Source organism: Paramisgurnus dabryanus, chromosome 6 (assembly GCF_030506205.2).
Source record: "Paramisgurnus dabryanus chromosome 6, PD_genome_1.1, whole genome shotgun sequence".
NCBI classification, from domain to species: Eukaryota; Metazoa; Chordata; class Actinopteri; order Cypriniformes; family Cobitidae; genus Paramisgurnus; species Paramisgurnus dabryanus.
The window spans coordinates 36,471,138-36,498,231 of NC_133342.1; the positions used below are offsets into that span (position 1 = coordinate 36,471,138).

At 39.5% G+C, this 27,094-nt stretch overlaps 1 protein-coding gene across 1 annotated transcript in view; it reads right to left on the minus strand.

Annotated features, from left to right (window-relative positions):
* The window catches only part of LOC135767482 (NACHT, LRR and PYD domains-containing protein 3-like), a 61,649-nt gene that overhangs the window by 20,749 nt on the left and 13,806 nt on the right, over positions 1–27,094 (minus strand). The window contains exons 6-9 of the mRNA XM_065277210.2: positions 25,995–27,010; positions 25,147–25,895; positions 13,622–13,795; positions 4,986–5,159 (exon numbers count right to left, since the gene is read on the minus strand). Of these exons, the coding sequence (XP_065133282.1) occupies positions 4,986–5,159; positions 13,622–13,795; positions 25,147–25,895; positions 25,995–27,010 (2,113 nt within the window). The remainder of the gene's footprint in view (positions 1–4,985; positions 5,160–13,621; positions 13,796–25,146; positions 25,896–25,994; positions 27,011–27,094) is intronic.

The following is a 27,094-nucleotide window of genomic DNA, read 5'->3' on the forward strand; positions in this document are numbered from 1 at the left end:
AAAAAAAATCCTTGGATTGGATTAGGGGCAGTTCACATGTGACGCGCTCTTTTTTTCCAGGCGAGTCCGCACCGCATTGAGTAAAAAACATCTCAACTTTTAGAATGCTGCAAGTGCACTGCAGGTCATGGTGATAAGAACCTATGCGCCTAGCGTTTTCCACGTGTTTTTAGGCGCGACATGTGAACGGCCCCTTATTTTGCTTAAATACCCAGAAAATATTGCGTTTACAGTGACAAAACTATGGAGCTTGTTACTATGAAAGTGCATAATGAAGGTTTGTGGGGCTAAATGTTGCTCAGTATAGTGCTTTGGGCAACCTGAAATATAGTTCATCATTGTCCATCCCGGCTCCTGTTCCATTCTCTCTCATCCTATCAGGCTTTCTATCTTTTTAAACAAAAAATAAAGCTCTTTTTTAAGTTATGAATGTAAAGATGCCAATATTCAACAAAAAACGGGGAACTGTAATGACAATACTACACTCAATATCACCAAAGCACAGGGGAAAGACACTGTCATGCGTACAACAGAACAAACTCGAGAAAATATGGAGATAGGACACTCCACTATAAACAACATACACAATGGAAACAGACTGAGTTTGCACCCACAATCGTCTTTTCTTCTTTTATTTTTAATTTCCTTCCAAGAGCAGCATTTCCGTCACCATATTGTTTGATTCCTGCCGCATATTTACTTGTGACGGGTGGATGATGTCAACGTACCGTGAGAGCGAGTTGAGAAATCACACGTAGAGGTCTATTTTCGAATCGCTCTCGCAGTACTTTGACGTCATCGAACACCTACTGCAACAACTCCTCCCTCTAACACGAAGAAACAGTCAGCATCACCACCATCGCCACCGGTGATTGGCTTACGTGGGTTTGAGCTTCTCTTGACGACATATATGCACGGGTACGTGTAAATGAACACTTTTCTGAAAACTGAAATGTGTGCACAATATTATTTTTGAAACCGGAGAGGTAGAAATGTCTGTTTATGAAAATAGTCGACCATGTGTAAACGTAGCCTGGAGGAAAGCGAAACACATGAACTACAACTAACTTCCAGCAACTGCCTTATGCCTGGCTCACACTTCAGGATTATCGGGCCGAATTTACAATTCTTCGTAATAAAAAATCCCTCCCAATTTTTCGTAAAAAAAAAAATCCCTCCCGAGAATCCGAGAGAAAATCGGGCCATGGACCTTGGATTACCGCCCTGGCAGACAGACTATTTAAAATAGTGAAATTCATTACTTGCATGATTCACATTGTTCACTCTTTTATAAATAAATTTTCTAAAATATCTTAAAAACAACAGAACATGATGATGGTCACATCACGCAACTGCAGCTCTTCTGTGTATAGAGAAAATTGAATAAAATAAATAAATGAAATATGTGGCACTTAAATAATTACAATATTAACAAAACAAATGTAAAATGATTTTCAGTTCTTTTTCTGTTATAAGCTTCACAAACACACAGAAACCGATGCGGCAGCCGGCAGAATGCGCATCATGTTTTAAATATTATTTTACAGAAACACAACGTTTTTATCTGTATGACCATAAATAACCATAAAAGTAATTTAAGGTCATTATGCATGCATTGCTGTTCACCAGCATGTTTGCATCCCTAACATTATGTACTAACATTATATACTGTCCAACTAAAGAAAACGCTGATCACAATAGTGGTGACCAAACATTTTCAATACAACATTAACATTTTAAACTCTGTTATTGTTTTAAAAAAATCAGACAAATGTAGACAGCTGACTGAAAGAAGAACAGCCTGTTTGGTAATAAAAGAGATTTAATGTCTTTTGAGTTGATTTTATCTAAGGCAGTGGCTGGAAGTCAGTTGTAGTTCTTGTGTTTCTCTTTCCTTTGGCGATTCTGCTCATTATCTGGGGCCGTATTCACAAAGCATTTTATCTTATCACTAAGAGTACTCCTAAATCGCACTAAAAGATTTTAGCTAGGAGTTTTCTCTTAAAACTGCCTCGCAATGACCACAGTGATTGGTTGTTAGATGACAGGGCTGTCATGGAACATAACACAGACGCACCAAATCATGGAATTACAATATCGAAATATGTCTGTGTCCTATACAAAATAATAATAGTAATGCCATCGAAATGCATATATATAAAGAAAAGTCGTGAATTTAATTAAATTAAATCAAGGTAGCCTAATACAAATGAAAACCGCCAATTGCCTAATAATAAAAAACTACATTGCATTAACACTTGCTTGATTAAAGGCGGAGTCCATGATGTTTGAAAGCCAATGTTGATATTTGAAATCACCTAAACAAACACGCCCCTACCCCAATAGAATCTGGACCTTCTGTTGATAGACCCGCCCCACACATACGCAACCCGGCATTTGATTTGATTTGATTGGCTATAAGTGTGTTTTGGTAGTCGGCCCGTCTCCTTTTCCAAACCGTTTTTCAAACATCGTGGACTCCGCCTTTAATGTACATCCTATTAGCCTAAATAGACTACTTAAAGCAAGGAAATGTTGCCCATATTAAAGAAGCCTGCCTAATGTAATAAATAAATGACGGTGGATTATGAACTCGCCAAAACGAAAAAGAAAGCCCAAATGGATGCAGGATCAGTTACTGCTGCTGGCCCAGTTGGTGCTGGAAAAAAGAAACGTAATAAACGGGAAATTCGGCACTGAGATATCAAGCAAAACTAAGCGTGAGACATGCGAGAAAGTGATGCGCGGGTCAATGTACAAAACAACTGGCACCCGACCAACGTTTTCAACTAACCCGCCCGCGACTCGGACGCAAAAAATAAAAAATAAATAGTGTACCCGACCCGCTCCCTGGCTCGCATTTTTTTTAAGTAGTAATTGTTTAATAGTTAATTGCCATCTTTATTTCAAACGACCCGACCGAACGTGACCCGAATATCATAAAAAATATTTTTGGATGACTCGTAACCGCGGGTGACCGCATGCATCCGCTCATTTCGGATCAACCCACGCATCACTGGGGAGAGGATTTGTTGCAGATCAATGCAGCATTCCCGCTTATGTCGCGGACCCTGGACGAATGCAAGAGGCGGTGGTATATGCATTACAATCGCAGTAGAGGGTTGAGATTGCAGCCTTTAAACAGACTAGCATGGCAACAGGTATGCCTATAATATTAAATATTTAATTTCATTATTGTTTCATGTAATTCTAAAAAACTTCCTGCTTGTCATGAATGTAATGAATTATGAAACAAATGTTATAAACAATATGCTTACATTAAAGTGTGCTTTTAAGTGTTATGTGCAATGCTTTTGAGTTGGTGAAACTGTCCATGTTAAGGAGGATCAGCACCTAAGGCATTTTAAGATCCTTTGTGAATAGGTCTTAGTGAGTTAGGAGTCCTCTCGACTTCTTTTAGGCTGTCCCAGACTTAGGTGCTACTTTTAGGGCTAAAATGTTTTGTGAATTACTTTTAGTGAAAAAAATTAGTAGTCCTAAAGTTAGGAGTGACACGCCCATTATTTTTAGGAGTTGCTCCTAAATTCGCCAGTTAGGAGCTACTTTTAGCCTTAAAATTCTTTGTGAATACGGCCCCAGGTGTCTTCAATATTAAAAAATCTTTACTTAAATGATCCCTTAAGTATCCAATTAACTCTAACACTGCTTCAATGTTACTTTAACACACTGCATGTGAAATCGATTAATTCAATTAACACAGCAGAATTTACTGTGATTGACGCAGACTCGAGTCGGACTAGACTACAACCCTGTGAAGACCTGACAGTAGGGCTGCACGATTCAAGCTAAAATGTGAATCACGATTTTTTCCATGGGAATTGAGATCCCGATTCTCTCACCCGATTCTCTTTTTTTTTACAAAAACATGTATTATGCACTTAACTAAAAAAAAAAAAAACGTGCTACAGGACTTTCAGTTATAATAACGTGTCTTAAAAGTCTCTTTCTTATTTTAGACCCCTTAAAATTTAGAGTAATTTAAAATTTGTTAACGTTAGCTGTTAAATTGCACCTGTGCTTTTTGTACTATCAAACTGGCCAACTTTAAAACTTTAAAAACACTAACGTTAAACCTTTAAAAGACTAAACGATCAACATTTTGAGGCATCAGAGAGAAACGCAGACATGTAACAATGTTCCCCTCATGCTAAAAACCCTTTCTAATGGAGAACTTGTGGTGGTGACACAGAGGCCGTTTCTCAATCTGAAGGCTGCAGCCTCTATGGATGTCGCATTTCTAAACTGCGCATCATAATTTCAGAATATTAACAATTAACGTTATAAAGATGACTAATATTTTTAGTTAATAATAAATTGTTGAAGTATGTTTATGACTTGCGAATGTAATGCTCCGTTAACTCAAATGAACCAGGCTTGATGACGTATACAGCCTGCATATGCGACCTCCGGAGGTTCCAGCCTTCCGATTTAGGTAGGTCCTGAGGTAAATAATTTCCTTGCCTTCTTTCGGAACCATTGTTGTTGCATCTTCAGTTTCTCCGTCGCCACCAGGATTTTCCACAATGACGCTCGTTAATCCTCTCTTTTTGGTGAAAATAGCCGCTCCAAATCCACCAAGTAAACGACTGTGTTTAGGTCTGTCGCCTTGTTATACGTCACGGGAGTGACAGCGGAAAGCCGCAAATGAGATGAGAGAGAGGAGAGAAACGATCGGGTCTGATTGGTGAATGAATAGGGTTTGGTTTTACCCTGTATGAGTGTGTGTTAGCAAGTTTGACTGATATTCTTGGATTGTAATCTAAATACGTGAACACGTAAACGCAGAATCTGAATACAGGGAAATACTGTATTTGCAAGTGAATCGCCGTCATTTAAAATGAAGATCGCATACATGTATGAATCGAGATCGTGATTCTTTTTCGATTAATCGTGCAGCCCTACCTGACAGGTACTTACAATTCAATGAAATGTCTTCTGCTAAAAACATGAAGAGTATCACTTACATTAGTTTCTTTAGTTGACAGTGTGGATCATTCAGTAGATTAGAGATCAGCTTCACTCCTGAATCTCCTGGTTTATTTCTGCTCAGATTCAGTTCTGTCAGTTGTGATGGGTTAGATCTCAGAGCTGAAACCAAAGCAACACAACCTTCAGCTCCAATACTGCAGTCAGACAGCCTACAAAGAAGACAATAAAATTATTAAAGCTGTAGTCTACGATGTTGAAAATCGGTCGAGAAAGCCTGAGACGGTTAGTACGTTTTAAAAAACTCATCCCGCCCCTCTGTGCTACCTGATCCCTCCCACCGGGAAACGACCTGAACAACGTCACTCAGTCATGCTGTGATCACCGGTAGTAAACATCGGAATAGAGATCTACCAAGCAGTAAACACATAAAGCCTTGAAGGAATGAACACTTACAATTATGACTGATTGATGTTATTTACATTCACAACAACGTTTGGCATACGTTTCCCCTCCTGAGCCTCGTTTCCCCTGGTCAAAAGTGCTACCTAGCGCACATTAATCGCACAATAATTATTAGTTAGTATTGCTAAGGTTTTGAGTAATTGTTATAGCAGCACACAGCGCATCTTGTTCAAATTCTGATCGGCTCGAACAGAAACCCGCTAGACCTATTGAAATTCAAGCACTTTAATAAATATAATTACTTTTACCCGTGATACGCGATGCAAAACTGCTAACATTCCAATGCCGACCGGCAGCATGAGAATGTTGTCAGACTGATATTAAGATATTTATGTAACACATCACACCATAAAAGTATAAATAAATGCATACCTGCTCAATAAAAAGTCCGCCATGAGCATCTTGTCAGACTGATATAAAGATATTCATGTAACACCGCACACTATAAAAGTATAAATAAATGCGTACCTGCTCAACAAAAAGGTCAGCTGTGTCAGCTTCGGTTTTCAGTCCCATATCTCCCTGAAGCTTCCTCAACGGTCAATGACGGACCCTATATTAATTCGACTTTGAGTCCAGCGTTTGAGTCTCCGTTTTTATCTCCGCTCTTTCTTCTACAGACTTTCTCTTTCTTCCAAGCAGGGGCCGCTTGCTGCTGTCGGTTTGTTTTTCTCCATTTGTGAGCTGTTGCTACTTTGCTAGCTACCATACACTGTCAGAAATTTCATGTTGCGGGCGGGGTGGGGTGTGATGGGGTGGAGACGCGAGCGCAAGGTGGAGTTTCAAGTGGAGCGGGGATTGGATGAGAGCAGTCGACCAAAGCTGTCCGGCCGGACAGCTTACATTGGTCAACTTCTCTGCTGCTGTACATCCAATAGAAGGAATGGATTTTTTAAATTCTTTTTTCTCTTCATATTATTAGGATTTTACTGTAGAACCATAACCAGCATCTAAACAAGGTTATTAATAATGAACAATTTTTGAAATTGTAGACCATAGCTTTAAATAGAATAATATGTGTGTGACTAATGTGACCAGTATTTAAAATAACAAAGAGTGATAAAGTTTGAAGCAGAAGTTCAAGGGAATTTTTTTTTATCAATAGCTAGTTATAATTTATTTACAATGAAGCAAAACTGTGATCTTTAAAATTAGGCGTAGAAAAGGATTAGGTGTAAAAAGATGTCTGTAGCGACCTGGAAAATAAAACTTTTCACCTTCACTTTTAAAACCATACAGTGGTGTCAAAACGTGTTACCCCACTTTTTATTTTATTTTTTGGCATGTTTGTCACTAATTAATGTTTTAGATCATGAAACAAATGTAAATATTAATCAAAGATAACACAAATAAATACAACATGCAATTTTAAAATGAAGGGTTTTATTATAAAGTGAAAACAAAATCCAAACACAAATGGCTCTGTGTGGAAAAAATGCTTGCCCACCACATAAAACATAACATATCTGTAGGTTATTAAACCTGAGTTCAGTTTCTCTAGTCACACCCACGTCTGATTACCTGCCACACCTGTTCTCAATCAAGAAATCACTTAAGAAGGACATGCCTGACAAAGTGAAATAGACAAATAGATCCTCAAAAGTGACCTCATGTTGAGATCCAAAGAAATTTAGGAACAAATGAGAAAGAAAGTAATTGAAATCTATCAGTCTGGAAAAGGTTATAAAGCCATTTCTTAAACATTGGGACTTCTGCAAACAACGGTGAGAGCCATTATCCACAAATGGCAAAAACATGGAACAGTAGTGATCATTCCCAGGAGTGACCGGCTGACCAAAATCACCCCAAGAGCGCAACAACGACTCATCCAAGAGGTCACAAAAGACCCCACAACAACATCCAAAGAACTGCAGGCCTCACTTGCCTCAGTTAAGGACAGTGTTCATGACTGGGCAAAAATGGCCTGCATGGCAGAGTTCCATGATCCTCAAGACTTTTGGGAAAATAACTAAAGTTAAACTTTTTGATAGGTGTGTGTCCATTACACCTGACGTAAAAGTAACAGAACGTTACTTTTACATCATACCAACAGAAAAATAGGGTGGTGGCAGTGTGATGGCAGGGGCTGTTTTGCTGCTTCAGGACCTGGAAGACCTGCTGTGATAAATGAAACCATGATTTCTGTGGTCTACCAAAAAATCCTGAAAGGCAATGTCCAGCCATCTTCTTGTGACCTCAAGCTGAAGCGAACTTGGGTTCTGCAGCAGGACAATGATCCAAAACACACCAGCAAGTCCACCTCTGAATGGCTTAAGATAAACAAAATAAAGACTTTGGAGTGGCCTAGTCAAAATCCTGACCTCAATTCTAATGAGATGCTCTGGCATGACCTTAAAAAGGCTGTACATGCTGAAAAACCCTCCAATGTGGTTGAACTACAAAAATTCTGCAAAGATTAGTGGGCCAAAATTCCTCTACAGCACTGTTACAGACTCATTGCAAGTCATTGCAAATGCTTGATTGCAGTTGTTGCTACAGTTGTGGCCCAACCAGTTATTAGGTTTGGGGGGAAAGCACTTTTTTCACACAGTGCCATGTGGTTTCAGATTTAGTTTTCCCTTCATAAAAAAAACCTTCATTTAAAAACTGCATATTGTGTTTACTTATGCTATCTTTGATTAATGTTTAGCAAGGTGAAGCAGTTATCAACAGGAGTCCACAGAAACGTGTAAGTGTATTTGATTTTAGACTTGTGAAGTTTTAGCGCAGTGTCGTTGCTAAGAAACGCTCTCTTGTTTACCTTTGTCTCACGTGCTGCAATCCGCGTATGTTCTCGCGTGTCCTCGCGTGTGTTAGTGTATTACAGTAAATACAGTAGTAGTTTCGGCCATTAACTTGTTGTTGATTGTTTTCGGGCGTGGCCTGCTGAGTTTCAGCCCACATTTGAAGCACTTATAAAAGCAGGCAGTCCACCGCGGCAGCGGTCGCGTGCAGCCCTCATCGTGTGAAGACCGAAGGGTGTAAAGACCATCGACTCTACCTGCGCGACTCCACCGAACAGAGACACCGACAGGGCACTTGAGTATTGCACTTTTTGTACAAACTTTTTCTATTTATCTATATAGCACTCTTTTTCCTCTCTTGTACATTTCCTATTCTTATAATTTTACTATGTGCTTTCAAATCTCTACTGTCATTACAACTCGTAAATCTGTTGTATCACGTCGCCGCGGGAGAAATATTAATAACCTCCGCACTCTCCCACCTTCCACTATTGCCTCACTCTCTCTTCCCATTGGCTTATGGAACTGCCAATCTGCTATCAACAAAGCAGATTTCATAACTGCCATTGCCTCACATTCTGGCCTTTCTGTTTTAGCACTTACTGAGACATGGATTAAACCAGAGGACACTGCCACTCCGGCTGCCCTCTCCAACAACTACACTTTCTCACACAGTCCTCGCACAACAGGAAGGGGTGGAGGAACTGGTCTGCTCATCCCAAAGGACTGGAAATTCCAACAGCAAACCCCCTCATGTGACAGCAACTCTTTCGAATCGCATATTGTTACTATCATCCACCCTACAAAAATGCATTTTTTAGTTATCTATCGCCCCCCAGGTCAACTTGGACACTTCTTGGAGGAGTTAGACATACTTCTGTCTTCATTCCCTGAGGATGGTACTCCTTTAGTAGTACTTGGTGACTTCAATATCCACCAGGAGAAACCACAGGCAGATGACTTCAACACCCTGACTGCGTCGTTTGACCTCAAGCGAGTCCCTACTTCACCAACACACAGACACATTATGCCCTCTGACATCTGGACCGGCCCGGGTCACACCTCCTGCTCCTTGGCTAACTGAGGTTCTCCGTGAGCATCGCTCCACACTCAGGGCTACAGAGAGGAAGTGGCGCAGATCGAATGATCCTTCTGATCTCTGCCTCTATCAGTCTCTTCTTGCCTCCTTCTCCAAGGATGTCTCCGCTGCAAAGACCCTATACTACCATTCAAAGATTAACAACTCACTTGACTCTCACACTCTCTTCAAGACCTTCTCTACCCTTCTTTGTCCCCCTGCCCCTCCACCTTCATCCGACCTAATGGCTGATGATTTTGCTTCCTTCTTTGTGAAGAAAACGAAAACTATTAGCAGTCAGTTCTCCGAGCCGCCGTTTCTTGCGCATTCTCAAATCCCTGAGACATGCTCCCTTCCCTCCTTCTCTCTCCTATCCGAAGCAGATGTTTCCAAGGTCTTGGCTTCTAATCATCCGACTACCTGCCCGCTAGATCCCATACCCACCCATCTCCTCCAGGCCATCTCTCCGTCTGTTATCCCTGCTCTCACTCACATTATCAATTCATCCCTTTCCACTGGTACCTTCCCTGTAGCATTTAAAGAGGCCCGGATAACCCCGCTGCTGAAGCAACCCACTCTCAATCCTGCTATGCTAGAGAACTACAGACCTGTTTCTCTTCTTCCCTTCATTTCCAAGACTCTTGAACGCATTGTGTTCAACCAGCTCTCCACTTTCTTCACACAAAATAACCTCCTGGATAGCAATCAGTCTGGATTCAAAAGTGGTCACTCCACCGAGACTGCGCTGCTCTTAGTCATTGAGGCCCTAAGGCAGGCAAGGGCAGCCTCCAAATCATCTGTGCTGATCTTACTGGATCTATCTGCAGCGTTTGACACAGTCAATCACCGCATCCTCCTGTCGACTCTCATGTCTATGGGTGTCACTGACACAGCGCTTCTATGGTTCAAGTCGTACCTCTCAGATAGGTCATTTCGGGTATCCTGGAGAGGTGATGTCTCCGAACCCCAACGTCTTGATACCGGGGTCCCTCAAGGCTCTGTGCTGGACCGCTGCTCTTTTCGATATACATGACATCCCTGGGCTCTGTCATTCGGAAACATGGCTTTTCCTACCACTGCTATGCAGACGACACTCAACTCCATTTGTCGTTCCACCCTGATGATCCTACGGTTTCTGCCCGCATCTCGGCATGCCTGAGGGACATCTCACTCTGGATGAAGGATCACCATCTCCAGCTTAACCTTGCGAAGACAGAACTGCTTGTCATATCATCTGAATCAAAGATTCAGCACAACCTTTCCATTCAGCTAGGTTCCTCGACCATCACGCCTTCCAAGACGGCCAAAAACCTGGGAGTGGTCATTGATGATCGGCTTAGCTTCACGGAGCATGTTGCCAGCACCGCTCGCTCTTGTAGATTCATCCTCTACAATATTACGAAAATTAGACCTTTCCTAGATGAGCATGCTACGCAGGTCCTGGTCCAAGCTCTTGTCCTGTCCAGGCTGGACTACTGCAATGCGCTACTGGCAGGACTTCCAGCCTGCACGACCAAACCCCTACAGATGATTCAGAACGCAGCGGCAAAAGTGGTCTTCAATGAGCCAAAGAGGGCGCACGTCACTCCTCTCTTTGTCAAGTTACACTGGCTTCCTATAGCAGCCCGCATCAAATTTAAGGCTCTGCTCCTGGCCTTTAAAACCACCACTGGGTCAGCACCCCCTTACCTTCGCTTGCTTATAGAGCCTTATGTACCCTCTCGATCACTGCGCTCTGCCACCGAGCGATGGCTTGTGGTACCATCTCAAAAAGGGAAGAAAACACTAACTCGTACCTTCTCAGGAACTGTCCCACAACTGTGGAATGATCTGCCGGTCGTGACACGATCAGCTGACACTGTAGCTGTCTTTAAGACTCGGCTAAAAACCCATCTCTTCCACCATTACCTAACTTCCTAATTACAGATTTACTATCTTTCTTTAGTTACCCTTCTCTTTATCTCTTTCTCTATTTACCTTCCTCTAAAAAAAAAATAAAAAATAAAAAATACTAACATACCCTTGGCTATGTATATTGTGTTGGACTTGATGAGACTATTTCCAGTGCACTTATGTATTGCTGTTCTTATGTTGCCATAATCAGAGGTGTAAAGAGTAGCTGAAAGCCATACTTGAGTAAAAGTACAAATTCCTTACTGTAAAAATTACTCCACTACAAGTTACAAGTCACCAATTTAAATACGACTTGAGTAAAAGTATTAAAGTAACCCAATTTAAAAGTACTCAAGTATTTTTACTCGTACTGAATGTTGGCTCAAAGATGCACTAGTCCTCAACACAAAGAGACATTGTAGGTCTGGGCAGTGAAAACTAAGAAAGTTTATTTATGAGGTTTTATTTCCTAATATAGAAAAGAAATCAAACACCTTAAAATTTTGACCTGGCAGAACAAACACAGATTAAACATAGTCATAGTCTTCTTTTGACTAAATTTTTATTTAGTTTTAGTCATATTTTTGTCATCTGAATTGATTTAGTTTTTTGTCTAATTTTATTCATCTAAATGCCATAAGATTTTAGTCTAGAAATCTAAATTACATTTAATTTAAACCCATTTAATTTTAGTCTAGTGTCATTGTGTACTTGAATGTGCCATGCTGAAAAATATATAGCCTAACTTTGTGATATAAATATATGGTAACAATTTACAGTGGGGTTCATTGGTTAATATTAGTTAGCTACATTGGTTAACATGAACTAATAATGAACTGCACTTATACAGCATTTATTCATCTTTGTTAATGTTAATTTCAACAATTACTAATACTTTATTAAAATCTTGTTAACATTAGTTAATGCACTCTGAACTAACATGAACAAACAATTAAAGCTTACATTTTTATTAACTAACATTAACAAAGATGAATAAATGATGTAACAAATGTATTGCTCATGGTTTGTTCAAGTTGGTTAATACATTAACTACTGTTAACTAATGAACCTTGTTGTAAAGTGTTACCAAATATTCTTATATAGGCCTATCCTAAAAAAGATATAATTTTTATATTTAGAAAATTCCAGTAAACTAAAATTACACTAACAGAAATATGATAATGCATATTAAAAACGTGAAGTTGTTCATTTGAAAGATTAATTGAAAACACATGTAGTACGTAACACCATCTCACATTAAGTGCACTACATTTCTTCCGTCATATGCATCCCTCTTACAGTAAATACATTACAGCATACTTGATTAAATGTGAGGACAGTAAAATTGTACACTTATTATCAATCTTATAATGTACTTAAGTTAATCGGGCAATCAGTACAGGACCTCGCTGGTTTATTTTGGCTTATATAGTAAGTTATATCAAGTTATGTACAAGCTCAGGTTAGCTGATAAGGTAGCATCAGAGTATATAAACATTTGTGCTTGCCTTTGAGTTGCGGGAAGACCCTCCTGAAATCGCGCATCACTTCTGTTTTGATTGTAGCATCACATGTTTAACAAAGGGTCCCTTGACTGAAGCAAATGTGATATGCATCCATATGTTTGCTCTTTATCTCTTCTCTCAAACCAGACGCGAACTTTTCTCTACAGTTTATGACATACGCAGCACGCAGATGTCCCGCTACGGTGGCTCAACGCAAGCCATTCAGCGTTTGACATCAAAGTACCGCGAGACCAGACTTCTCCATATGCATTTGATTCGCTCTCGCAGTACTTTGATTTCATACGATTGCTCTGCGCAGAGCCAAATGAAGTCCCTCAGTTGTGTGTGTCCGTGTAACCTCGCGACCACAGATTCTATCCATCATCACTCTCTGACACTTTCGTCTCGTTTTTATTTGACGAATAAACAATGTAGCGAGTAACGTTAAGTGTCATTTCAAATGTAGTGGAGTAAAGAGTACAAATACCCAATCAAAAATGTAATTGAGTAGAGAGTAAAAGTTGCCTATATTTTTGATACTCAGTACAAGTACAAAGTAGCCCAAAAAATACTTAAGTACAGTAACGAAGTACATTTACTCGAGTACTTTACACCTCTGGCCATAATTGCTTCTATTGTTTACCTCACTTGTAAGTCGCTTTGGACAAAAGCGTCTGCTAAATGACTAAATGTAAATGTAAGTCAAGGTTTGCTTGATGGGACTGTATATTTTTGCCTTTAAAAAAATTGTTCTTGCGTGTTCCTTTGCCTGGACTACAATGGCATGTAAAAATCTCACAATAAATTATTTGTACTGTAGAAGTTCAAATTGCAATCTTTGCTGTATGCATTCATTTGGAATTTTCATTGTTTCAATGAAAAATCATTTGCTCATAAATTCCTGTGGAAGATGGATGTATAGTTGGATGGATACATTGATAGATATTTTAGAAAATATATGCCCTTGAAGTTTAACTGTAATAACTTACTGTAATGACTTTAGTTTACAGTTTGTATTCTTCAGTCCATCAGAGAGAATCTTCACTCCCGAATCCTGCAGTTTATTGTTATTAAGTTTCAGTTCTCTCAGACTTGAGGAGCTTGAGCTGAGAACTGAGGCCAATGATGAACAACTTTTGTCTGTTAAATTACAAAAACTCAATCTGAGAAAGAAAAACAAAATAACAATGTGTTAATTTTAACATTTTAACACTCAAATATAGTGATCATGGATGTACAGTTGCCTAGAATCAGCTGGTAGGAATGGACCAGAGCAGCTCAGTTAGGTGAGTAGAAGATGACTTTAACACTCAATAAGCCCAATTGGGACTGCTGAGAAATGAGAATGTACAGTCTAAACTTGAACTGTTGAAATAAATATTTGATTCACTGATTCCATTATTACCCATTGATGAACAAATTGAAACATAATAAGGCCTAGTCCACACCGACACCGGTATTTTTATAACCTGTGTTTTTAATAACTATAAGTTTTTCCTCCTGTGATTTAAAAAAATTCCCCTCCACACATGCTTGGTTTAAAAGAAATCTCCGCCTACATGAACACGCAAAAACAAGTGATCATGCACTGTCAAGAGCATGCCACTCCAGCAGGCGGTGATATAACTCAAAACGTAAAGCCACCTTGGCCAATCAGAAGCCTAACTAAGGTGACGTGATACTGCGTGTCTGTGTGGACGAATGGCCAAACCGCTTAAAGTCACTGTTATAAATACCTGTGTTTGTGTGGGACTAAGTGGTTTTCAAGGATTTACCACCAGCAGGGTATTAAAGTAACACCCAAAAGGTGTTAGAGTTAATTGGATACTTATGTGATTAATTCAGTGATGATTATTTGATTATTAAAGACACCTGATGACAATGAGCAGAATCACTGAAGGAGAGGCAAGAAAGACAAGGAACACAAGAACGTCTTTGTTACTATCGTAACCTTGGTTCCCTGAGAAACGGGAACGAGACATGAGACATATGGGAGGTCCTACCCTCTTTCGATTTTCTAAAGCTTTTTTATAGAACAAAGCCAGTGTACTGGCCAATGCCTGCCATGACAACGTATAGAGCTTCGCTGTTATAACACAAGCATCTTAAAGTATATCCTCAGACCGAACAACAGAAGAGCTAATCTGGGGCCTCATTTATAAAGTATGTGTACGAACAAAACAAGGCTGAAAAAGTGCGTACGCTACTTCCCATGCAAAGGTTGTGATCTATTAAAAAACTTGACAGCAGAATGTGCGCACCTGTAAGTAAACCCATCTGACCCATGCGTTAGCACATTCTGGAGACAGTTAATGGGAATTGTCGACACAGATGGCGAGAAAGAGAACTGAAATCAGATTGAAGAAAGTTAATATGACAAGAACGATTATAAGTATTGATAACACACACACACACATTTAATTTCACTCTTTATCATACATTAGATCCACGTTATCATGATGATGAAATTCAGCAGCGTTATTTGTACTTGTACTGAGTGATAATTGTTTCACATACATCTTGTAAAATTCAATCTTAAATAAAAAATAATTTAAAATATTTAATCAGCGCTGTCTCACGGCACAATGTCCACTATGGGAGCATGAGAAGACCTGACTGCATGAAATTTAGGATACCATGAAATACGCATCCATTAGATAACTGCAAAACACAGTGTAAATAACCAAATATTTTCCTAAATTACTGTGCATTTTTATCATCAAATGTCAAAGTGTGGAAATGCCGTCAAGCTCTCAGACAATCGTTTCTCTCTATTATCATTATAATAGTCCAAATTATGACCAAAAACGTCATGAAGAAACATGTGTTCGTGTCAGGAACTGGAGACATGGACGAATGAACCCATACGCAAACGATATCGGGAGTGAACACTGAACATTTAATAACAAAGAACAAGAAAACAAAAGCCCACGTGGGGGCAAAACTACATACAACATGAAATACACTGACATAACATGATTAACAAGACTAGATGAAAACTAAACTGAATGAACAATGAGCACAGCTTGACATGACAGGAATGAACACAATGATCCAGCACTAGACAAGAGACAAGAGGAGCTTAAATAGGGAAACTAAACGAGGGCAACACAGGTGCAAGGGATGAACTAATAATGAATAATTAACAGGGAGAACAAGGGGGCGGGGCCTAGAGACGGGACACCAGAGGCCATGCCACACTTAACAAGGCATGAACCTCCACATGAAACAAGAGACTGTCAGAACTCTGCCACCACAATAAAACATAAATATAAAACAGACTCTCGTGGCAGAATCCTGACAGTTCGCCTATTATACAAAAAAAATTTTTACTCACATGTGTACAAGTTAATGCAAGTCTGTAATGTAAAAGGAAATTGATTTATGTTTTTTAAATTTAAACTATATATATCAGACATGTGTGCAAAATAAGCAGAAAACACATATCTATTTTATTTTAGTGATAAGGGAACATCTTGATTACATTTATGCTGTGATTTTGGCAAGGTGTACGATATAATTGCTGTAAAAATATATAAATGCTGCGGTGATCTACGTGTGTAATGCTGCGTCCTTGCAATGTTGGAGGATTATGACAATGGGTTGTATTTATTGGCTGGGTGCATTTAGCTTACGAACAAACAATTGGATGCCAGTCTCATTAATATGAGGATCAGCATTCAGGAGGTGATTTGCATTGACTATTTATGGTTAAAAATGGGTGTGTATAGGGTAGGGAATCAGGCAGATTTACGTACGCACACTTTCAGCTGATCTGTGATTTATAAAAGGAACATTGCTTGCTGGTGTGGGTATGCATGTGCACATAGAACAAGATAGTAGCAGCTGTACAAGCAGCTCTATCCCACTTGTCAAGCACGTTCTTCGATGCACAGTCGCACTGCGCCGAAAATGCGACGTGACCGTGCAAACTTGGGTGGTCTAATGTAAAGAAAAATCTGAAATGCCCTTACGGCAAGGTAAAAGGGGGGTAAACCCGTCACAGCACACCACTTGGAAAGGCTGGATGCAGGATACAAATGTGGAAAAATTTGATGCACATTGGAACACATTTGCAATGGCTCGCCTGTAAATCCGTTACAGAGCACTTTCTTTTTTTTAAATAATATTTAGTTGTGACATACAAACTAGAATGCGGATCAAGCCACATTTTTCTGTTCGAGCCCGGTACGTGTCCGAAAGGGCAGTAACCAAACCCGACCAGAGCCCAAAACAGTTAAAAATCGCTTGTCACAGCAACATAAACACATTTCCGCACACATGAAGATGGATGGCGGTAGTTCATCGCAAAATGAAACTTTTATGTTTATTAGCTTACCCTCAGGCCATCCAGGAGGTAGGTGACTTTGTTTCTTCAGTAGAACACAAATTTAGATTTTTAACTCCAACCGTTTTAGTCTGTCAGTTGCATAACGGAAGTGGATATAAACAAAAATCCGATAAAGAAAAAAACATGCACAGACAAATCCAAATTAAACCCTGCAGCTCGTGACGACACATCGATGTCCTAAGACACGAAACGATCGGTTGGTGCGAGAAACCGAACATTATTTATATACTTTTTTTTACCTCTAATACAACACTATCCACAGAGAAACGGGAGCCCCGTATAGTGTATATACGCTCTCATACTGTGCACTTGATACAGTAGGTGGCAGTATGGACCTATGAAGTTGTTTCGCAACCCACTACTAAACATTAGATGAATAAGAAGGTGATGTGAAAGCGCGTGTTTCATTTTAAGATGAACTATCGCTTTGAACTAGGCTCATTGGCTACCTACATATTATAATAAGCTGTTTTGTTCAATGCCTTATTGCGCCGAGCCCGACCCGAACCTGAACATAATTTCTAAATATCTATCCGAACCCGGCCCGTCAGGTACCGCCGGGTCCCATCAGGCTCGGTTCGGGTATCCATCCTCTTATACAAACTGACATATCCCTGCAAGTAAGCCTACAATGGCCCTTTATGGGCCCACTTAGGGCTAGTCTAAGGGCCCCGCGCAGGTTTGCTCATTGGCAAAACGTTGGCCCTTTAGCGCTGGCCCTGCGCGGGCAGTCCTCACTTAGCACCCAGGAAGCCCTCATACAGAAAAATCCCCAGAGTTAAATGAACAGTGCTGGATGTATATATTGTCCCATCTTACAGAGTGTTAAAAAGTAATAATGAAGCAGAATTAAAAGCTGTGTTATCCTCTTTCTCAACATCTCTGTCTGAAATCTAAAATTGCATTTCACATCTTACTTTAGAGTCATTTTCTTAACTTATGTTAGGATGTTGGCTGTTTCATTTAAAGTCACCATTATTGTGATCAGTGGTTGTTTTAATTGGACTTTGACTCTTGACTGTTGGCTTGTTAGTGTGTTCTAAGTGCTATATCTAAGTGTGTTTAAAACACATGTTATAGCAAAGAAAAGGCAATTGTAGTTGAATATTGATGGTTGATACATAAACATTATCAAACATAATCATTTAATGAACAGATTTATTAATATAGTTTCCCCCCTCATCAGAAGCATCATTTTCTGTTAATAATGAAATACTACAGTATAAGGTCCAGAACTCTCATAGCAGATTATTATTCTGAATGATTTTGATAGTGTGCACATAAACATTAACCACTGCACAACGTAGATGCACAGACATCAAGAATCAGAGTATGAATCTCAACAATGGTGACAAAGAAAATGATAAAAAAGGTCATTATTTATTCATGCCGCAGTGCATTCTGGGAGTTCTGGATGAGATTTGTAATTTGTTGATACCCAGCATGCATTGCAGCATGAAGCTTTTCGTTTTATTGTCACCATCATTGTGATTCATACTCTGATTCTTGATATTTGTGTGTCTACATTGTAGAGCAGTTAATTTTAAGTGTCAGTGTTTCAAAATTCTTCAGAAAGACAAACTGCTAAGAGAGAGCTGGATCTCCTCCTGTAGTATCACATTGTAAGAGAAAGATCCGTCTGATAAGTGTGCAAACAATAAATTAATACATAAGTTTTTATATGATGATGTTCAGACTTTATTTACTGAACTGACCACCACCAAAGGATCGCATGCTGCCATAACAAACATGTTTTAAACACACAAAGTTATAGCAATCAAAAGACTGAACAAGGCAAGAGTCAAGTTTAACTAAATCAACCACTGATCACAATAGTGGTGACTTTAAATGAAACAAAATCTCAACCTAAAGTAAGAAAATGACTCTACAAGTAAGATGTAAAATGCAATTTTAGATTTCAGACAGAGATGGTGAGAAAGAGGATAACACAGCTTTTAATTCTGCTTCATTGTTACTTTTTAACACTCTGTAAGATGGGACAATATATACATCCAGCAGTGTTCATTTAACTCCGGGGATTTCTCTATTTGAGGGCTTCCTGGGGGCTAAGTGAGGGCTGCCCATGCAGGGCCAGCGCTAAGGGGCCAACGTTTCGCCAGTGAGCAAACCTGTGCGGGGCCCTTAGGCTATGCCGATACAGGCCCATCGTAAGCTTACTTGCAGGGATTGTTCTTAATTTTTGGTTCATTAATTGCTGAGTGACACTTAAAAATCTTCAACTGATCTTCAACTGATATATTTCAAATGTTTATTTCTTTTAATTTTGATGATTATAACTGACAACTAAGAAAAATCCAAAATTCAGTATCTCAGAAAATTAGTATATTACTTAAGACCAGGATTTTTAGAAATCTTGGCCAACTGGAAAGTATGAAAGTATGAGCATGTACAGCACTCAATACGTAGTTGAGGCTCCTTTTGCCTGAATTACTGCAGCAATGCGGTGTAGCATGGGGTCAATCAGTCTGTGGCACTGCTTAGGTATTAAGAGAGCCCAGGGTGTTCTGATAGTGGCCTTCAGCTCCTCTGCATTGTTGGGTCTGGCATATCACATCTTCCTCTTCACAATACCCCATAGATTTTCTATAGAGTTAAGGTCAGGCAAGTTTGCTGAACAATTAAGAACAGGGATACCATGGTCCTCAAACCAGGTACTGTTGGAAAATGAAATCTGCATTTCCATAAAGTTGGTCAGCAGCCGGAAGCATTAAGTGCTCTAACACTTCCTGGTATATGGCTGCGTTGACCTTGGACCTCAGAAAACACAGTGGACCAACACCAGCAAATTAAATGGCACCCCAAACCATCACTGACTGTGGAAACTTTACACTGGACCTCAAGCAAACTGGATTGTGTGCCTCTCCTCTTTCTCCAGACTCTGGGACCCTTAGTTCCAAAGAAATGCTAAATTTACTTTTATCCGAGAACATAACTTTGGACCACTCAGCAGCAGTCCAGTCAGAGACGCTTCTGACGCTGTCTGTTGTTTAAGAGTGGATTGACACAAGAAATGTGACAGCTGACACCCAGGTCTTGCAGTTCACTCTTTGTAAATCTCCCACACATTTTTGAATGGGTTTTGTTTCACAATCCAGGGTGCGGTTATACATTTTGCTTGTACACTTTGTTTACCACATACAGTCTTGTTCAAAATAATAGCAGTACAATGTGACTAACCAGAATAATCAAGGTTTTTAGTATATTTTTTTATTGCTACGTGGCAAACAAGTTACCAGTAGGCTCAGTAGATTCTCAGAAAACAAATGAGACCCAGCATTCATGATATGCACGCTCTTAAGGCTGTGCAATTGGGCAATTAGTTGAATTAGTTGAAAGGGGTGTGTTCAAAAAAATAGCAGTGTGGCAGTCAATCACTGAGGTCATAAATTTTGTGAAGAAACAGGTGTGAATCAGGTGGCCCCTACATAAGGATGAAGCCAACACTTGTTGAACATGCATTTGAAAGCTGAGGAAAATGGGTCGTTCAAGACATTGTTCAGAAGAACAGCGTACTTTGATTAAAAAGTTGATTGGAGAGGGGAAAACCTATAAAGAGGTGCAAAAAATGATAGGCTGTTCAGCTAAAATGATCTCCAATGCCTTAAAATGGAGAGCAAAACCACAGAGACGTGGAAGAAAATGAAAGACAACCATCAAAATGGATAGAAGAATAACCAGAATGGCAAAGCCTTAGCCAATGATCACCTCCAGGATGATCAAAGACAGTCTGGAGTTACCTGTAAGTACTGTGACAGTTAGAAGACGTCTGTGTGAAGCTAATCTATTTTCAAGAATCCCCCTTAAAGTCCCTCTGTTAAAAAAAAGGCATGTGCAGAAGAGGTTACAATTTGCCAAAGAACACATCAACTGGCCTAAAGAGAAATGGAGGAACATTTTGTGGACTGATGAGAGTAAAATTGTTCTTTTTGGGTCCAAGGGCCACAGGCAGTTTGTGAGACGACCCCCAAACTCTGAATTCAAGCCACAGTACACAGTGAAGACAGTGACGCATGGAGGTGCAAGCATCATGATATGGGCATGTTTCTCCTACTATGGTGTTGGGCCTATTTATCGCATACCAGGGATCATGGATCAGTTTGCATATGTTAAAATACTTGAAGAGGTCATGCTGCCCTATGCTGAAGAGGACATGCCCTTGAAATGGTTGTTTCAACAAGACAATGACCCAAAACACACTAGTAAACGGGCAAAGTCTTGGTTCCAAACCAACAAAATTAATGTTATGGAGTGGCCAGCCCAATCTCCAGACCTTAATCCAATTGAGAACTTGTGGGGTGATATCAAAAATGCTGTTTCTGAAGCAAAACCAAGAAATGTGAATGAATTGTGGAATGTTGTTAAAGAATCATGGAGTGGAATAACAGCTGAGAGGTGCCACAAGTTGGTTGACTCCATGCCACACAGATGTCAAGCAGTTTTAAAAAACTGTGGTCATACAACTAAATATTAGTTTAGTGATTCACAGGATTGCTAAATCCCAGAAAAATTTTTTTTTGTACAAAATAGTTTTGAGTTTGTACAGTCAAAGGTAGACACTGCTATATTTTTGAACACACCCCTTTCAACTAATTGCCCAATTGCACAGCCTTAAGAGCGTGCATATCATGAATGCTGGGTCTTGTTTGTTTTCTGAGAATCTACTGAACCTACTGGTAACTTGTTTGCCACGTAGCAATAAAAAATATACTAAAAACCTTAATTATTCTGGTTAGTCACATTGTAATGCTATTATTTTGAACAAGACTGTATTTTCCTTCCCTTTGCCTCTCTGTTAATGTGCTTGGACACAGAGCTCTGTGAACAGCCAGCCTCTTTTGCAATGACCTTTGTTTCTTGCCCCCCTTGTGAAAGGTGTCAATGGTCGTCTTTTGAACAACTGTCAAAGTCAGCAGTCTTCCCCCATGATTGTGTAGCCTACAGAACTAGACTGAGAGACCATTTAAAGGCCTTTGCAGGTGTTTTGAGTTCATTAGCTAATTAGAGTGTGGCAGCAGGGGTCTTCAAAATTGAACCTTTTCACAATATTCAAATTTTCTGAGATACTGAATTTGGCATTTTTCTTAGTTGTCAGTTATAATCATCAAAATTAAACGAAATAAAAATTTTAAATATATCAGTCTCTGTGTAATGAATGAATGAAAATAACATACAGTTTCACTTTTTGAATGGAATTAGAGAAATAAATCAACTTATTGATGATATTCTAATTATATTATGAGCATTTGTACATGTACAACACTCTGAGCAGCATGTTTACTAACAACCAAGCAGGGGACGCTGACATAATATTAGTTTGCATCAATTTAAACCCATCATTTCTCCCACTTTTGTTTAAATGAAAGCAAACCCAGATAGCAAGCACATGTGGGCCACTTCAGGCAAAGATGCGGGCACTGCTGGCCTTCTTATGGCCCGAATAAAAGGGATGTGAACCTAAAGTGGCTTACATGTAAAATAGCAAAAATGGGCCAAATATGTGACCAGTCACGGAAAGTAGTGACACAAGTTGGATCTGGGCCATTTGAGTTATTCACAGATTCTGACTTTTCCAATGATGTGTAACACATGGAAATCTGGTAAGATTTGGAGAAATTGTGGCCAATTGAATATAGGAACTCAGAAATACTCAAACCAAGAAAATCGAGACAAAAGGGACTCTTCTTTCCAACTGGGGCTCATTTACATCTCATTTTTGTCTGGTAATACAATATAATATACAATCTGAGGACTATTTACATCGTAACATGTAAGGGTATATGAGATTACACTCCGTTAAACACATGAACCCACCTTTAAAGTTTGTATTTAAAATAGGGAGGTAGTATAATAGATCAAACAGCGCCGTCGAAAACGTGATGTCCTTTAGAGATGTTACCAATCGCTCGCTCGTTCCTCAACAGCCAATGACTTCATGGAAAATATTGATAGACAAAACATGTAGCCAATTATATAACGAATTCAACGATCTCTGTGTAACTTATGTAGGTTTGGACTCATTCTGCGCTGCAAGAACTGACAGAGAGATGACGTTAAAGTACCGCAAGAGCGAGTCGAAATTAAGCTACTCCGTAAGATTTCTTGAGGAGCTCTCGCGGTACTTTGACGTCATCCGACTGCGGCGCTGCATAAAGTCAGTGACGCGGTTGACTGTTATTTGTTCCGCCCCAGCTTCTTTTATTTTTCTTTTGTTTTGTGTGCCCAAGCTTTACAGTCTGGGGAGACGCACGCTATAAGTTTGAAAAAAAAACTTAGCAAACATGTCTAAGGGACAGGCCAGCCGCATCACTACAGTCACGTGACTTCACGCTCGAGCCGGAAGAGAAGACAATGCTGAATAAAGTCGTAATTCTGCTATTTTTGGACCAAACTGTATTTTCGATGCTTCAACACAATCTTACTGACCCACTGATGTCACATGGACTACTTTGATGATGTTTTTATTACCTTTCTGGACATGGAAACCATACATAGATTTTCAATGAAGGGGACTGAAAGCTCTCGGACTAAATCTAACGTTAAAACATCTTAAACTGTGTTCCGAAGATGAACGGAGGTCTTCCGAGTTTAGAACGACATAAGGGTAAGTTATTACATTATTTTTTAGTTTTGGGTGAACTATCCTTATTTAGTAGTCACGCTGTTCCCTTTGGGGGCGGAGGCGAAAACACAAGCTTATATAGTATGTAAATATACACACAGACAATGACGCCCCCCGCTGCACGCTAGAATCTCCGGAAAAACAAGCCTATTTTAACCGCAAAATGTACGCTTTTAAATATACAAAAACTGCTATCTCAAACATGAAGAGGCTTCTTCGTGATCTCAACAGATTCGGCAATAAAACGAAAATCACAAATTTTGAAAAAAAACTTTGTTTCTCATTTTCTCAAAACTTGTGCTGCCGACTTGTGTCACTGGTTTCCGTGACGGGTCACATATATCAAATCACATGTGGGCCTTTTAAGGCAAAGATGCGGTGCTCACGACAACATGTCATCTAAATATGAACCAAAAGTGGCCCATCCGACAAATACTGAATATGGCCCAACTATCAAACGTCAAATATGGGCCACCTTTGGCAAAAATGCTGCACAACAGACAAGGTCTTATCTTGAAATAAACCAAATGTGGCCCTCACATGTTGCAGCAAATGTGTTTCTTTACAAACGTGTCTTGGCCAGTTTGGGCAAAGATATGGCAGAGTAAGCACCAGCTCATGTGGGTGCGTGTCTAAAGTGGCCCACATATAATGTAGCAAATGTGGCCCAGCTGTATAAAGACGCATCAGGGCCAGTTTTGGCAAAGATATTGCACAGTAAGCACCGGCTCATGTGGGTGTGAATCTGAAGTGATTCATATACCCAGCTAAAAGTTCTAAGAACGTTCCCTGAAAGTTCCCAAAAATGTTTTAAACATCAACTATTTTTATATTGACTTGTTTGCTTGTTATGTAAATGATAGAGAAACATTGCATTTTATTATTTTAAAACTGTTATAAAACATTATTTCTGAATGTTCAGTAAAAATATTGCTGTAGAAAAAACAATTCACTTATTAGGTTTAGATGTTGATGCTTTGTTTAATTTTAAGTCACCATTATTGTGATTAGTGTTTGTTTTAGTTGGACCCTTGCCTTACTTTGTGTGTATAAAACACATTTGTTATGGTAGTGTAAAGTTAATTGCAATAAAGTTTCAATTCTGTGGTGGTTGCTATATAATGGTAAAATCATCATCTAATTAATTGGTTTACTCTTCAAGAGGTTTTTTTTTGTCAATAATATGTATGAAGTCCAGCACTTTCATTAAGGAAGTTAAGAAACGTTGGCAAAAATTAACTGCTGTATATTTTGGATGTACAAACATTAAGAATCAGACTATGAAGCTCAACCATGGTGACAAAGAAAATTGTAAAAAGTTAATTATTTATCCATATTGCAATGCATGCTGGGAGTCCTGGATGAGATTTGTAATTTGTTGATACCCAGCATGCATTGCAGCATGACGTTTTACATTTAATTGTCACCATGGTTGATGTGTAAATGTGAATGTGTCTCTCTTGTCCACGTGTGATCCGATTGACAGGTATAAACAGCTTCTTAGAAGCAGTTAAAGGACTCACTCAGCTTTTCTGGATTCTTTGACCACTGGCAGAAGCCTGAGAAGACATTCATCTGATCCATCATATTTCTTCAGATTAAATTCATCAAGCTTTTCTTCTGTGTTTAGCAAGACAAACACCAGAGCCGACCACTGAGCAGGTGAGAGACTGACACCAGTAAGATTACAGTTATCCCTTTTGTTCAGGTATGTTTGGATTTCCTGCACTAGAGATTGATCATTCAGTTCGTTCAGACAGTGAAACAGATTGATTGATTTCTCTGGTAAGGGATTCTCTCTGATCTTCATCTTAATGTACTCAACTATTTCCTGTTTGCTGTCTGAAGTTCTTTCTGTCTGTGTCATCAGATTTCGTAAGATCATCTGATTGGTCTTCAGTGAGAGACCCAGAAGGAATCGGAGGTAAAGATCCAGGTGTCCGTTATCACTCTGTAAGGCCTTGTCCACTTCACTCTTCAGTAAATCACTCATTCTTGAGTTTTTTTCTTTGTCTTGAGTAAAAATCAGAAACACAAATAAAGCAGCAAGAAATTCCTGAACACTTAGATGCACAAAACTGTAAACTTTCTCCACGTAAAGTCCAAACTCCTCTCTGAAGATCTGAGTACAAACTCCTGAGTACACTGAAGCTTCTTTAACATCAATGCCAGACTCTCTCAGATCCTCCTCATAGAAGATCAGATTCCCTTTCTCCAGCTGTTGATAAGCCAGCTTTCCTAGTGACTGAATACTTTTTCTAGCCTGCTGACCCTGATAGCAATAGGCTCCGGAACGGATCTGCAACGGATCTGCTCCGAAGCCGACAGCTCCGGTCTGGATCCGTTGCGGATCCGTCCCGGAGCTTATTGCTATCAGGGGAAGATCTATTTCACATTTCCCATCATACTTCTGACTCTTCAGTTTGGTCTGAAAGATCAGGAAGTGTGTGAACATTTGGGTGAGAGTCTTGGGGATCTCCGTTTGACTGTCTGCTTCATTCAACATTCTCTCTAGAACAGTGGCTGTAATCCAACAGAAGACTGGGATGTGACACATGATGTACAAACTTCTGGATGATTTGATGTGACTGATGATTCTGTTGGCCAGACTCTCATCATTTATTCTCTTCATGAAATATTCGTCCTTCTGAGGATCATTGAATCCTCGTACATCTGTGATCTGGTGGACACAGTCAGGAGGAATCTGATTGGCTGCTGCTGGTCGTGATGTTATCCAGATCAGAGCAGAAGGAAGCAGATTCCCCTTGATGAGGTTTGTCAACAGTACATCCACTGGTGCTGATTCTCTTATATCAAACAAATTCTGATTGTTTGAGAAATCTAGAGGAAGTCGACACTCATCCAGACCATCAAAGATAAACAAAACACTGTAGTCATTAAAGTCTGTTGATCTCAGATCTTTTGTATCTGTAAAGAACTGATTAAGAAGATTCATCAGACTAATATTTTCTTGTTTTATCAGATTCAGCTCTCTGAAAGGAAGTGGAAATATGAAGTGAACATCCTGATTTTCTATTCCTTCAGCCCAGTCCAATATAAACTTCTGTACAGAGACGGTTTTTCCAATTCCAGCAACTCCTTTAGTCAGCACAGTTCTGATGTGTTTGTCTTGTCCAGATGAAGCTTTAAAGATGTCATTACATTTGATTGGTGTTTCTTGTATCTCTGATTTTCTGGATGTTGTCTCAATCTGTCTCACCTCATGTTCATTATTGACCTCTCCCATACCTCCCTCTGTGATGTAGAGCTCGGTGTAGATCTCATTCACAAGGATTGAGTTTCCTTGATTTGATATTCCTTCATTCATCCTCTGAAATTTCTCTTTGAGTCTGGATTTGTGTTTTTTCAAAAACAAGGGGGCACATTCTGTTTGGAACAGAAATTGATTTGAAAAAAAAAATGTAAAATTAAAGTAGATAATCAACAAGACTAAATCCATGACTCAGATAT